The 15,553-nt window shown below is 42.5% G+C and overlaps 1 protein-coding gene across 3 annotated transcripts in view; it reads left to right on the top strand.

The window, feature by feature from the left end:
- Positions 1–15,553, top strand: part of CNTN5 (contactin 5) — a 1,171,322-nt gene that overhangs the window by 1,027,140 nt on the left and 128,629 nt on the right. For all 3 annotated transcript variants that reach the window (XM_090030265.1, XM_090030258.1, XM_090030254.1), the window contains 2 exons: positions 3,781–3,908; positions 7,520–7,695. In XM_090030265.1, coding sequence (XP_089886391.1) covers positions 3,781–3,908; positions 7,520–7,695 — 304 coding nt within the window. The remainder of the gene's footprint in view (positions 1–3,780; positions 3,909–7,519; positions 7,696–15,553) is intronic.

Here is a 15,553-nt window from a genome sequence, read left to right as displayed (position 1 = left end):
GTGTCTCAGATGAGCAATCCCAATGAATTCAATGAGGATTCTCACATATGCAGAGATTGTAGAAATGGGCTCACATACTAAGAGAAGGGGGGGGGAAGAGCACAATGAATAAAAGAAGCAGACAGAACTTATTTCCATCCCTGTACTGCACTATGTATAGCAAGTGCCATAAATCATCTTTTGGCCATATACAATTAATTTTATGCTTTTTTCCCTGTCCTCCTCCACTTCTTGCTCCTCATTCTCCTTAAATTTGATTTTTAAGGTCAGTCTTAGTTTTAGGTGGAACAGCTTTTTTTTTAGCTTATTGGACAATAGTATAGTAGATGATTTTAAAGACAAAAAATATCACTTATGAAGGTATCATTACAAAAAATCGTGATCATTAAGGCCAAGTACAGACATTATACATAAACCAGTCTAAGTGTTTGGAAATTGTTCTAAATCTGTAAACATACAGAAGTTTGAAGCACATAGACCAATATAAAAATGGTGGAACTTAGTCTAAAATAGACCTAGTTCAATGTGCATTCAAATCTAATTGATTTAGGTTAGACCAGTGAATCAAACCACTGTACCATATCCCCTACTGATTTTAATTAGATTGCTGTCTCTAGTATCCCAAGCTCCTTTTTGGCCCCCCACAACTTCTACGCTCACAGGGGGCCACACTAGCACTCAGCCCATGCTTGGCTGCTCCAGCTGAGCACTCAACGAGCTCCCCAACCTTTCCCAGAACTGAGTCAGTGCAAACAATTTCTGCAGTCCCACTCCCTGCCTCTGATCTGTCAGCCAATGGCAGGTGGAGGGGGAGAGGGTTGAAAGGATGGAAGGGAGACATCTGCATCCCCTGCGCAAACTCCCAGACCTGGGCACCTGCATCTCCAGGCTGTGCCTCCCCAACCCCATCATGAAGCACCTGATGATGTGCATACAGAACTGACATGGACCCCAGGAGAACCCCCATGTTCAGCTGCAGCCCCACAGACTGCACCTCCCAACGCCCCATAGTGGACACAGCCCCATGGACTGCAACCCTGGCTCCTGCACACCCAGCCAGGGACCCCCATGCCTCCTCATGCAGGTGTGGACTGCAACCCTAGCTCCTGCACACCACATCTCAGTGGTCAGTACCTGGCATCCTGCCACCTGGACCCCAGCATGGACTCCCCTCCCATTCCAAGCAGGAACTGGTGCCAGGGACTTGCCTCTGGTGGGTCAGGGTTGCAGGGGACAGAACTTCAGGAATGTGCCTGCATGGAAGCAACCCTGCATCCTCCATGGCTCAGCCACTACTGGCAGGTACCGAGGCCATGGGCACCTGGGGTGCTGAATGGCTTTTTTGACCTGCAGCTACAGGGTCCCAGAGTACAAACATAGTGCCCATATTTAAGAAAGGGAAAAAGGAGGATCCAGGGAACTACAGACCATTCAACCTCACCTTAGTCTCAGGAAGAATCCTGAAGCAGATCCTCAGAAGCCATTTCTAAGCACTTAGAGAAGAAGGTGATTAGGAACAGTCAGAACAGATTCACCAAGGGCAAGTTATGCCTCACCAACCTGATTGCCTTCTATGACAAGGTGACTGGTGCTGTGGACTCAGGGAGACCAGGGACTGTGGTGTATCTTGATTTTAGCACAGCTTGTGATACGGTCTCCCACAACATTCTCACAGGCAAGCTAGGAAAGTAAGGGCTGGATGAATGGACTGTAAGGTGGACAGAAAACTGGCTGGAGCATCGGGATCAAAGGGTAGTAATCAGTGGTTCAATGTCTAGTTGGCAGCCTGTATCAAGTGGAGTGCCCTAAGGGTCGGTCCTCGGGCTGGTTTTGTTCAATGTCTTCATCAATGACCTGGAAGATGGCCTAGAGTGCACCCTCAGCAAGTTTGTGCTTATTTAGTTTGGTGAAGAGAAGACTGAGAGGGGATTTAATAGCAGCCTTCAACTACCTGAAGGGAGGTTTGAAAGAGGACTGTTCTCAGTGGAGGCAGATCACATAACAAGGAGCAATGGTCTCAAGTTGCAGCAAGAGAAGTTTAGGTTATATATTAGGAAGAACTTTCTCACTAGGAGGGTGACACACTGGAACAAATTACACAGAAAGGAATCTCCATCCTTGGAGGTTTTAAGACCCAGATAGACAAAGCTTTTGCTGGGATGATCTAGTTGGGACTGTTCATGCTTTGAGCAGGGGGTTGGACTAAATGACCTCCTAAGGTCCCTTCTACTTTGATTTTCTATGATTCTATGATTCTATTAGGGTTCAGGGGAGCATTGAGCATCCAAGCCAGGATGCCCGTGAAAATTTTAGGAGCAGGTGGGGCATGGACTGACTTGGCAGGGGCCATGCTCACCCATGCCTGGCAGCCAATCAGGCAATCTCCAGCAGCCCAGGGAGCCTGCAGGGCCTGCTGTGAGGTATGCAGGAGCACCCCCAATCTGTTGGCCTTGGCCAGTGAATGCCCTGCCCCTGCTCCCTTCACCAAAGGATGACTATGTGTTCTGTTCACTACCAGTGTAACCTAGGTTACAGGACCAGTGTAAGTTAAATTGATTCCTCTTTGGACTTTTTGACTAGGGGCAGAAATTAAAAAAGCCGGAGCCTGAATTGATTCTATTTTTGCAGGTTAATCTAACCTGGCTCGACTGAACTGGTTTGTAACCATTCAGACATTCCCTCTGGACTGAAGAAATGTAGGCACATGTCTGCAATGTCTCAGGCTAGATGCCAGGGGTGCTAGAGCAGCCTTCTCTCCCCTTCCGCAATACTGAGCTGGGCAGGGGGGTGCGTAGCCAGGCCCCGGTAGGATCATCAGTTAGGGAGGGGTTCCCCACCCCTCACTGCTCCTAGCTAGCCCAGCAGGGAGTTGATAACTCAGTGTTTATCAGCCCATTAAGAAAACAGAAGCCTCTCTCATTAGTTCAAGCTCTTCTTAAAAAAAACTATTTCCAAGGAAGGAATGGAAGGACATTACCAGCTGAGCTGTTGATAAGCTCCAAAAAGCCCTAAGTAGACACAGTTCTGTCTGTCTTTGTCCTGTCTGCCTTATACAGACACCCCTCAGCATTAGCTAGCATGTCACATGCTGGCTACAGTGCATGCTGTGGGAGAGGGGGAGTAGTGGGGCAGGGGACACGGGGAAGCCAGGCAGATGCTGCTGTGCCTGCCATCTCCGCTGGAGCTCCAGCCAGGGAGCGGAGGGGCAGGACCAGCCCTTCTCTGGAGCAGAAAGCCCTATCCAGAGCTGCAAAGCATCTGGGATGCTGGGGGACTCTTGTTTAAGATTAAAGCAGAAAGAGGTCTGGGACAGACATTTCATAAACAGGTTTGACCCAACTTAGTTAAGTCTGATATACTACATTCAACCAGGTTTATCTCAAACTGGTTTCAGCCATTTTCAAACTGGCTTATGTGCACTGAACATCTGTTCAGTTACAGATTTCAACCAGTTTCTGATCACTTAAACTGGTTTATGTGTAATGTCTGTCCCTAGCCTTTGAATGTCTGTACCTGGCCTAAGTATCAAAGGAACCAATTCACTCAGTCCTCCCTGAGTCTCTTTTACTTACAGGAGGGAAAAGGAATAAAATGGGCTTACTGCAGCCTATCTTGAAACAGAAGCAGATTTTAAATACCATCTTTATTACCCCACAATACAGTGGCAGCAGTCCATAATCCTGTTTATTAGTTCGAAAAGATAACTTTTTAGAATCTGCCTATGTTTGAGTTAGCTGGTGCCTGCTATTACAGGATAAAAACATTTTTTATAATTTTCAGGATAACTGTTCTTCCAGATGGGAGCCTACATATCCTGAATGCTTCCAAATCTGACGAAGGAAGATACTTGTGCCAAGGGGAGAACGTATTTGGTTCTGCAGAAATTGTAGCATCGGTATTTGTTAAAGGTATGGAGAAAACATTCAGATTATTATAATTATTATCATCATTATTAAAAGTGCCACTATTATTTCTATATTTGTATTTTAGTGGTCCCTGATCACATTGCCCTAGGAACTATATACAGTAATCCCAAATGAAAGCAGTCCCAAAAAGCAGACAATCTAAGTATTCCACAATGGATGCATATCAGAAATAATAATACTAGTCAAAGCTTTCCAAGTCATCAAATAAAGAGAAAAAAAATTAGATGTTTGTATATTTTAAATTTGTTAATTGCTGAAAACACTACCTCATTTTGAATGTCCATTATGAATAAAGTATAATACATTAACATTTACTTAACCGTTAAAAAAAAATTAAGAAATAGCTGGATGACAAGCCAATCAGAGAGTATTATTTGTTTGTTAACTGCTTAGGTGCCACTTGTTTCCAGGACATTTAGTTACTGTGTAGACAAGTATTACTTCCCATTCCCTGGAGAATTTAGACATGCTGAGTTAGGCACCCAAAAATCATGAGACTGGGTTTTTTGTATTTGCTTTCTTATACATGTATATTTCAAGTCACTTTTCATGCTTTTCCTGCAACTACAAACAGTACACATTTTCTTTAAAGAAAAGCAAGCTGAAATTTTCATATAATCATTAGATTCTCAGATCTGGAGCTTTAAAAAATCAAGTTATTTTAAACTATAAAAATTACGATAAAAGAATAAGAATTGGGAACGATGTCTGCATCCAGATGAACGTGGATATTTGTTTCTCCAGGAATAAGTAGCACCAACAAACCTTGTACTGCTCCTGCTTTTCCCCAGGGAACTCATGTGCCACATGCGCTCTGGTGTGCAGCAACTTACCCTGGGTGGGGTAGGGGAGGCTGGGACCAGCAACTGTGCTGACCCCAGCAGCCTTACCTGGGGTCCTAGGGGCCTTCCAGGAATGCAGCTGTGGCAGGAAATGTGGCTCCAGCAGACTAAGCTCTAGATTTGGGCAGCATGCACTACCACCATGTGCACCACCCTGCTTTTTTTCGGTGTGGATTTTTTTACTCTGGATCTGTAGCGCCACATACTGCACATCTGAACTAGTCTGGACACGGGCAATGTGTCTGCACCATGATACTGCATCCAACAGTTTCCAGAGTTCCCTGAGATGATAGGATGAAATCCTGCCTTTTTGCTTTAATGAAGACTAAGAGAAGATACTGCATGGCTGTGTCTACACAAGATGCTGACTGTGCAGTCATTACTGTGCAGTCATGTAATACTTGTAGAAACCAAAGTTACTGCACAGCAGCATTGACGAACAGCTTTTTTATGATGCTGACTGTGCAGCAGCCTGAGACTACTGAGAAGTAGCAATGTGTCACAGTTGTTGCCATGCAACGCTTCTGCACAACAGTTTCAGACCAATGCACAGTCAGTATCTTGTGTAGACACGACCCTTATGTTTTCTTTTCCCTACCTTTGCTCTGTTCCCACTATGAGCCTAATATACTCATATAACATAGTGTAGTATTTATAGGATCATAGGAAAATAGGGTTGGAAGGGACCTTATGAGGTCATCTAGTCCAGCCCCCTCATTAAGGCAGGATCATTTCAGCCAAATGGCCATCTAATATACTATTCAAAATTTCTAGAAATGAAGTTTCCACAGCTTCTCTAGATGGCTGGTTTCAATGCTTGACACCCCTCATAGTCATAGGAAGAACATTCTTCCTAATCTCTAACCTAAATTTCCATTGCTGCATCTTGAGGCCATCGCTCATGCTCCTGTCCCATGCAGCCAGAGAGAAAAGGCTATCTCCATAGAGACAGATTCAAAGTGACAGGTTCAAAGTGTTTCTTTAGGCACCTAATTTAGGCATAGTTAATATCTAATTCCAAACAACAGTTCAAAGTGGCTCTGTGCCACCAGCCACAAAACTCATTGGGCATCTAAATTTATGAGTGAAAAATCCACATCTATTATGTTTAATCAATTATAACAAATTCAGCTCAGAACCGGTGCAGCCTCTCAGTTAGAAAAATTCTTGAAGAAGTAGGAGATCTAGGACTTCTGGGTCTCCATCATTCTGAAGCAATTAGAACTTGCATTTCCACTGCTTAGAAGCCTAATTACTAAGCTAAAGGCTAGCTGAAGGCATCTTGCATCCATCCTGTGGTAGTGGCCCCTGAGCAACCAAAAATGCAAACATTATGTGACCTCATTTATATCTTTGGCTACTTTCCAAAGTGATGGGAATATGTACCCTGTGATGTTATGATGAGAATTTTATGGGATAGATAAACTTCCAAAGACTTTTCTAAGGGGTTAACAGACATACTTGTTTGGAGACAGCCTTATCCCTCCATTAGACTTCCCACTGTGCACATAGCAAGTGGATTATCCAGAGGTCCTTTGGGAACACATTCTTTATCCCAGAATGCACTTCAGTTCAGATTTTGGTGGATTCTGGATGTGCTGTATTAATGGTGAATTAGGATCAGCCATCATGCAGGTGTAGATGATCCATTTGGGGATGGTCCTGCTTTGAGCAGGGGGTTGGACTAGATGGTCTCTGAGGTCCCTTCCAACCCTAACTTGCTATGAGTCTATGATAGATGTAACTTGTTTATTTGCTTTGCCATTGCTATGTAGAAGAAATTTGGTAACCAATGACAGTCATTGATTTAAGAATCCCAGGTACGCACGCTGTAGCATTGGGTTACACATTCATGCAGCTAGCATGTGTCAGATACACTTGTACCAGCTGGTAAGATGCCAGAATACTGTACTACAAGACCAAACAGTAGCACAGTATGCTGCAGCCAAGTACACCAGAACTAGTGCTGCTGTTTGAATCCAATTGGGATTGGTACCCCACACTGTTTCTGCTCATTTTCATAGGAAGCTGGTTTGAGATTTGGCCTTTTTGCCCATCTTTTCTAAGTATCTTTTACGGATCAAAATCCTGTCTAAGGTAAAAACCAGAGTAATTTTGGTCAGGATAATTTTTCCTTTCTGACCACCGGAAGTGATGTCCAAGGTCTCTGGCCTTTTTGTTGCTCAGGTGGAAGTCTGTCATAGGAGTTTTTGAGTGGTTAAAATATAGTTTTCATTAATGCAAGTACTTTCTAAAAATCTGGAGACTGACAAAGAGTAGACGCTAATGTTGCTGGGTATAGTTGCTTGAGCCAAGAGGGCAATGCCAATAGCATGCACATTTTTTCTGATACTTTGGCATATCACTCATGTAGACATTGAAGGATGCTAGAGCCAGTACAAATCCTTGTGGCAAACCGGTAATGATTATCTTCCTTTTTTCTGTGTAGAACGTTCTGAATGACCTTCAGCTATCTCTGAAGTTTTTTCATTGATGGCACAGAGATCCTAAGTGTCTAGCCATGTTATCTTGAACTACTTGCCTGGGGGCACACTCTTAAAAGTTAAGTGGGCCAATGCCTAATTCAAGGCTCATATTGAAACACTTGGAATCCTGATTTATATGCTTAGAAGTAAATAAAATATAAAGTACAGCTTAATATAAATACATTTTCAGAATTAATAAAAATGGAGCAAATGCTATTTTGATGACAAGACCTTTAATTGTTACTAATTATTCTGAATTTCCAAGAACCTACAAGAATTGAGTTGACTCCTAAGAGGACCGAATTAACAGTTGGAGAGAGCATCGTTCTCAACTGCAAAGCCATTCATGACAACACACTGGACGTCTCTTTCTATTGGACCTTGAATGGACAGCCAATTGATTTTGAGAAGGAAGGTGGACACTTTGAAAGCATCAGGGCAGTAAGTGAATGTATTTTTTTTTTATCTTTTTGGGTCTAGCAGTTCAGCATTTTTATACCTAAATCTTTTCTATTTGTGAGATTCAGACATGATTGAAAGATGAATAATCTCACGAAAGGTAAAAGTAAAATGAAATGATATCTAAAGGAAATACTAAATACACTCCATTTGAATTAATTCAGACAGTTTTATTCAGGAAGATAATAACTGAAAAGCTCTGAATCCCAGGGAGATTAATAAAGCATCTAGTGATCCCGGTGAGGAATAGAAAGTACTTTGAGCCAAATCCTCCTTGCTTTACTTATGCAAGTAATTCCATTTATGGTAGTGGCTCTGATAGCATAATTTATGAATGCCTCTGTTGCTTTTTCAGATAATAGAAGTTACATAACTTCCCATTTTGGACATACTCAATTTTTGGACTGCTCTTTATTCATACAGCACATGCTTTCATTTTTTAATATAAAGAGGTATATTTTCTCTCACAAAATACACTTGTGAAATTTTAGCTATGTAGCTCTTGTTGCAGTCAGTAGAAGTAAAAACCCTTGCTCACCTTTTTGAGATATTATCCTTCAGATCAGAGTCTGTGTAACAATTAGGTATGGTTAAACAAACTGAGGAACTGTTCTGAACATGTACTATACAAGCAGGCTTGAACCTTCTGATGTGAGGCTAGCACTGGAATGGCCAATTGTTCACCCTACTTTCCTGTTAATTAAATGTAAATCAAATGTTCGTGCAGTGTTAACATAGCGAAATCAAGCACATGGTGTCGAGAAATGTTTTAAATGTTAATTGTTCTAATTTGTGTGCAATGTAGCAGAGTTAACTTTGCATTAGAAAACCTGTCCATTACAATCAACTGATATTGTATATAACTATCCTCACACTAGTAATGTTGTATTATTATTATTGGGTGTTTACATTTGTTTTCTTTGGTATTTTCATTTCTGCTCCCCCTGCCCAATGTGAGATTATTTCATAAAAAGTATATCTGCTGTATGATTGTCTGGGCATACCCATTACACAAAAACAGATAACATATTAAATAGAAAATGTCCTATTTGATAAATCCCAATTTTCTCATTTTAAATAATCCACATTTTAAAAATACTGGATGGTTTCTTCAAACTTGAATAACTTTTCTTTCTTCATACGAACTGTAAGACGTATGAAATAGCTCCAGCCCTTTTTTCAGTTACCCAAACAGAAACATTTCCTTTGGAACACAAGACATTCCAAAATCCTTCTCCTCGCATGACCAAAAGCAGCTGAACTCACACACCTCATACTCTCCAGAAATGTTGCCTTTGGGTTGAGACCAAGCAAAGAAAACTTTAAAGAAATTAGTTGCAGGAAACTTCTCAAAGCAACCATAAAAGGGAGGTTAGGAAGGCTGGGAAAAACAAGCTTTTGCTGTTGAATTCTCTTCCCAATGAATGTACTATGTCCAGTGCTGTACCAGGTTTGAAATGATTTTCCTAATTCTGCATTGCTTCTGGTTGTGTGATTTATCTGGAGTGCAAAATGTCTTCCTTTGCTCCTTGTGAGTTAGAGCAGTGGTTTTCAGTAGGGGAACTGTGGCATCCAGGGGTACTATGAGCTCCCTCTGAAGGTGCCATGGCATGTGAGGAGATAAGCACTTACTCTTCCCCATCTGGTCCCTGTACATGGAAGTAAGTTCAGGTTCATCTCTGCCTGGCTCCAGTGCAAAGAGGTAAGCTCACACTTTTCCCTGCCAGTCCTCATGTGAAGAGTTAAGTGCTTACTCCTCCTCACTGCCCTTTCCCCTGTGCAAGGAGCTAAGCACAGGCTTGTCAATGCCCAGCTCCATTGCAAGGAAGTAAGCTCATGATTGTCCTTGCCATTGCAAGGAGCTAAGTGCTTGCTCCTCCCCTCCCCCCAGTACAGCAGTTAAATGCTGCAATATATAAATTCATTATTGAAGTGAGGTGCCGCTCAATTCACAGGAGTTATAGTGGGATGCCAGGAGCCTAAAAAAGGTTGAGAACCACTGAGCTAGACTACCCCCTCTATCAAGGGTAACTAACGACTCTGGCCCTTCAGGGCCAGTCTGTAGGCTGGATTGGGCCCACAGATTGCCCCCACATGCCAGATCTAGCATGACTGATCCAGCATGAGCACTGCATGCAGCATGCACCCTGGCCTGACCCTGTGCACTGCATGTGGCACAGAGAGTCAATCTGGTGTGTGCTCTATGTTTTTCATAATAAGCGTGTTGCACACAACACATGGAGCCAGCCCGGGATATGGGCTGCATAAGCCATGTAGGACTTGTTTGATGTAAGTGCAACATGCAGTGCATGCTTCAGACTGGCCTTAGGTCTTGCATGTAGCACACGTACCATCTCAAGTCCCAAGCACTGCACACAACATGTGCCACGCTGGCTATTCACACCACATGTACTGCATATGCTGCATGCAGTGCATGGGGCCAGTCTGAAACCCACAGACAGCACTGCATGTTGGATCATGGGCTGGATCCAGCTCGCAAGCTGTATCATTGACACCCTTGCTCTACATAGGTCAGTCTCAGCCACAAGAGTCTGGGGGGAGGGTTGGGATGCTACCAACAAGGCTTTGTGCTCTCTCCTTTTCTCCCTCGTGAAAGGCCACATTCTTCAAAGGAGTTGTGCATGAGGGGGTTTGGCGTCAGTAGGAAGAAAATGAGTAAGAAATCTTCAGATTCTGTAGAGCAACTGAATGATCCTTGGAACATTCCCACATCTCCTTTATTTACCAACAGATTATTATAAAACTTGATATTGAGTCAGGGTTTTTTTTCTTATTTAAAAGCCCCTCATACCATGAGGCCCTAAGCTGTAGCTTAAGTACCTTAAGCATAATCCAGCATTGCCTGGCTAGATAAAGCCCTGGCTGGGATGATCTAGTCGGGGCTAGTCCTGCTTTGAGCAGGGGGTGGGACTAGATGACCTCCTGAGTTCCCCTCCAACCCTAACTTTCTATGATTCTATGATAGTGATATGGCCTCAACTTGTCAGCTATAACACAGATTGAACTAGTAGACCTATATGTATGTGGATAGGCAGTCACTGATGTAGCGAGACAGTTGCCACTCTGGAAAAAAATGATCTTTTCTCCAAGGATACACAGAGCTGGGAACTCAGGGACGTTCCAAGCCACTCGCGCTTGAAGGGTAGCTGGGTTCTTCGTTGATTTTTTTGTTGAGTTTTTGTTTTTTGGTTGGTTGGTTTTTGGATTTTTATAATTAAGCACCAAACAAAGTTATTTCAGTATCCTCTCATGAGAATGTATAGAGCGGAAAATCTGACTCGGACAGCTTTAAGTACTTGGCACTTAAATAAGTAGTCTTATTTATTATAGGTAATCATTGTCTTTCTTTTTTATTTTCTCTTTCCTTATTGCTTTCCTTTTTCCATAATCTGTTATGATGCACTGGTGACTGTTGGGAGACTTTTGTGTAACTGTAGAAGTTAGTGGCTTTATAGGGTCATGATGCTGCAGCAGACTGATAACAGCAAAACCATTTGCTTACCTTTCAACAGACTTAGACCTGGACATGTAAAAAATGATCAATTTTTGAGTAGCAAAACAAAAAAAAAAAAGAGCAAAAGAAGCAGCATAAAAATGGGAGTTTTGAAGGGAGGAATGATCTCCGGTGAGAGATTCTCCCTAATTTACCAGATTTCTCCCCCAACTCTTAAATGCAAGCACATTTTCAAAGGTTGGATCTTGACAGACTGGAAAGCTGGACTGGACCTAACAGTATGAAGTTAAACGCTGGTGAATGCAAGATGCTACAGCTCAGGAAGAATAATCAAAAACACAGATACAAAATGGGTGCTGGATGCCAGCATTATGGAGAAGGCTCTGGGAGTCTTGGTAGATCAAAGACTCAGTATGAGTCTGCAGTGTGATGTAGCTGCACAAAAGTCGAATGCACTTTTGGACTGCATCAATAGAAGTGTTAGAAGTGGGAGGTGATAGTGCTTCTTTACTCAGCATGGGAGGTGATAGTGCCTTTTTACTTTCTTAGGCCTCATCTAGAGTTCTGTGTCCAGATTTGGACTCCACATTTTTAAAAGGAGGTGGAGAAGTTAGTGAGGATCCTGAGGCACATGACAAAAATGATAAAGGGCTTGGAAGACAAATCCTGTGAGGAGAGGTTGAAGGAAACAAGCAAGTTCAGCTAGTGAAAAAGATGCTTAAGAAGGGACATGATATCTAAAGGGAGGAAAGAAGAAGGAAAACATCCTTTTTTCTCTTTTGGCAGAGAGCAGGACTTGAACCAACAGCTTAAAGTTACATCAAAGTAACTTTATATTGTATACAAGGAAAAACTTCTTCACTCTTAGAGCAGTGAGGCAGTAGAATAAACTGCTTAGGGAAGCTGTGGAATCTCTGTTGCTGGAGGGGTTCAAGAAGAGGTTGAACAGGAATTGTTCAGCAAAAATCAAGAAGTAGCTATACCTGTGTTCCACTTTGGGGATTTATCATGCTTCTGGGCTTTTCTGGTTGTAGCATGGGGCTGGGAGGGAATTATTTTACTTTCCTGTTACAACATGGGTTGGGGTAGGGTGGAGAGAGGACACCTCCTCAGAGGCATTGGGTGTTACCTGCAGCCAAAGCTAGGGATTTTGACTGGGATGTGCCAGGAGTCCTTCTGGGATTTACACCTGGAGGTCCTGGGCTAGAAGGTCTTGCTTCTCCACTCAGGGTGAGACTGATCACCATATTTGGGATCAGGAAAGAATTTTACCTTGTGGTCAGACTGATGCAGACTATGGGGGCTTTTTGCTTTCCTCCATAGCAGGGAGCTTCACCATCTTCTTTGGCTCTCTCAAGCATTTTTTAACAACCTTCACATCACCAGGACCTTGGTCACCATTTCCCCCTTGCTTTTGCTATGGTTGTGTCAGGTTCAGGGCCGACTGTAATTTTGCTAGTAGGCTAGACAATGCATTTTCATACAATGGTTTGGATCAGGCAGGGGGTTGGACTAGATGGCCTCTGGAGGGTTCTTCAAGCCCTATCTTTCTATGATTTTATGAGTCTAACAATTTCATGCCATTTTCATTCATTTTGAGACAATTCCAAGATGTTGTTTGCCCCAGAAAAATCTTTCAATTCACAAAAACATGTTTATGGTAAAATGAAAAGCAATGAGGCAGACATACTGGAAGAGATGATCTCAAAAATATCGGTGTAAATTGTACTGGGTTTCTTTAAGTGGAACTGAGCACAGTATTATTCTAACAATCTGGAATTTACCATGAAGGAACAGTACTCAGAGCATCACAGCCCCTTCTTTGTGGTTCCTTTATATGATTAAAATATTTCCATTATATTAAAGAACTGTTGTAGGGTTCAGTTAGCCTTTACAGTGAGAATTGGTGGCTTTCTTTCCCCTGTGTTATTTAAGAAAAGTCATTTTGTCTTCCTAAGTGGCAGGAGTATAAATCAATCATAATGGAGTCAAGGCTGACTATCTAAATTACTCACCAGAGAGAGAAAAAAGGTTGTATGTCAAGTAAAAAGCAGTGTGTTTGACTTCAGAGATACCCAAGCAATTAGATTCTCTGGGCACCTGCGTCAAAGACAGCAATCTTCATTTGACAGCTTTCTTAAGAAAAGCAGTTGGGCTTAAGAAACAATGTGTAAATCTGGAAAAAACTGGAAATACAGTGAGACCAAGGTGACTGAGTATTATACAGGTTTATAATAGTTAATTCTGAAACAGCTGTAAAAATGCTGGAGACTGAAGTTTCAGATCTCAGGATTTTTTTATTACTTTGCTTTACTCTTACCAGGATTGTGCACAATGTGATTTGGGTTGCACACACAGTAGCAATAAACCGTTTGTTTCATTTAATTCTATTCCTAACTTTTATAAGTTGGGACCACATTTATTTTTCTTCAGTTAGGTAATGTAAAAGAGCAGAGTTAGCTGAAATGGAAGAAAGCTGACAATATAATCTGAGACATTAATAGTCAATGGGACACAAGTACTTGCTCCTCTACAGAATAAAGATTTCCAAAACGTGGCCCTGTTAGGATAACATTCATTGAAATCTTTTCAGTATTGGAAGAATAATATTCTCTTCAGCTTTTCTCTAATTTGAAGGCGGTAGTGAAAAATGCAGCAAGTCTCTGTTGACCAGTGGACAGATCTTTATTTTCTGTCTTTATTTCTGTCTCTTTCTGAAATACTAAAATAGAACTATTTGGTAGAAGGAAACTATCCAAAATTAATAATGTAACATGAAAGTATTTTCTGTATTGGTAGTTTTTGACAATCGAGTAGCATGGATTTGTGGGCTAGTTTCAGTCATATCTTGCTTTAGCTTCTGTTGACAAAACCTAGATGACATTATTCAAGAGTAAGAATCTCTTTTCTTCATTAAAATTTTTTAACTTTGAGGAATACATCTATTCTGTTTAACATTCAATGTGATGAAGTGACCAGTTAAGTTAACCACACTTTATCATGCATTAGCAGATGCATGACAAATGGGTCCAGGGAGGTGATACTTTCTGTTTATGTAGCATTGGTCAGGCTGCAGTTGGAGTACTGTGTCCAGTTTTCGGTGCTGCATTTCAGGGGGAATGTGGACAACCTTGAGAGGGTTCAGAGGAAGGCCACTTGCATAGTTAGGGCCTGTAGGCAAAGCCCTATAAGGAGAGATTGAGGGCCCTGGATCTCTTCAGCCTCCACAAGAGAAGGCTGAGAGATGATCTTGTAGCTGCATACAAATTCATCAAGGCTGCGGGGGGCAGGAGGCGGGGAAGGAGATGGATGGAAGAGGAGATGCTCTGTTTACCAGGGCACCCCTTGGAGTAACTAGGAACAACAGCCACAAACTGACGGAGAGCAGACTTAGGTTAGACATCAGGAAGAACTTTATGGTAAAGGTTGGCAGAATCTGGAATGGGCTTCCAGGGGAGGTGGTGCTCTCCCCTACTTTGGGGGTCTTTAAGAGGAGGCTAGACATGCACCTGGCTGGGGTCATCTGACCCCAGTGCTATTTTCTGCCCAGGGCAGGAGGTTAGACTTGATGATCTGCTAAGATCTCTTCTGACCCAAACATCTATGAATCTATACCCCCTATCTCTCAACCTATCAATGCCTACATTTGGAATACAGTATGACCCAAAATGAGGGCTATGAAACCATTAAATGATGAGATTCCTTTAGTGTTACCTCAGCTTCACAATCCTCTGTTTTGGGAGAAAATAGTCTTAAGCAGTGCAGTTAAAGGGTGTATCAGCTGAGAGTAGATCGCCAGTGGCATTCTATTCTTTTCTAGGTGCCTGTTCACTCCTTTTGCTAGTGCTCCTTTTGAATCTGAGCCACTCGAAATGCAGTGCAGGGAGGAGGCTACCATCCCATTGGGAACAACGGCACAAGCTAGAATTCAAGGCCACTTCTTTTCAGTCCAGCAGCCACTGCACTGAACCACATGGTCTCCGGTTTGCGCCCTTCCTCTAGGTCCCATGTAGCTCCTAAAGACCTCTCTCACTTGACCCACAGAGGGCAGGGGGAGGGCGCAGCTTCAGAAAGAGCACTAGAAAAGAGCCATGATAATGGCTGGCCTGTGGTTACCATGTTATGAGTGTTCAGAGACCCAGGTTGAAACCCATGTATGTGAGGGGGCCTAAAACCCACAACTTCCAGCTTCCCAGGTAAGTCCTCTATCTACTAACCTACATGGGTGAAAAGGTGAGACGTTAGCCTCCCTTCCTTGGTCCCCTTCCCATACTGTATAACCAATCTAGGTGCATCTGTAGCCATCCAGATGCATAAGGCTATACACACACATTAAAATGCCAGTTGGTGTTTAAGTGGGTTTGG

The sequence above is a fragment of the Crocodylus siamensis genome, chromosome 1 (genome assembly GCF_052110815.1).
Source record: "Crocodylus siamensis isolate JL-2025a chromosome 1, ASM5211081v1, whole genome shotgun sequence".
NCBI lineage: Eukaryota > Metazoa > Chordata > Crocodylia > Crocodylidae > Crocodylus > Crocodylus siamensis.
The sequence above is the reverse complement of the archived record's forward strand: the minus strand, read 5'-3'. Positions and strand labels throughout refer to the sequence as shown.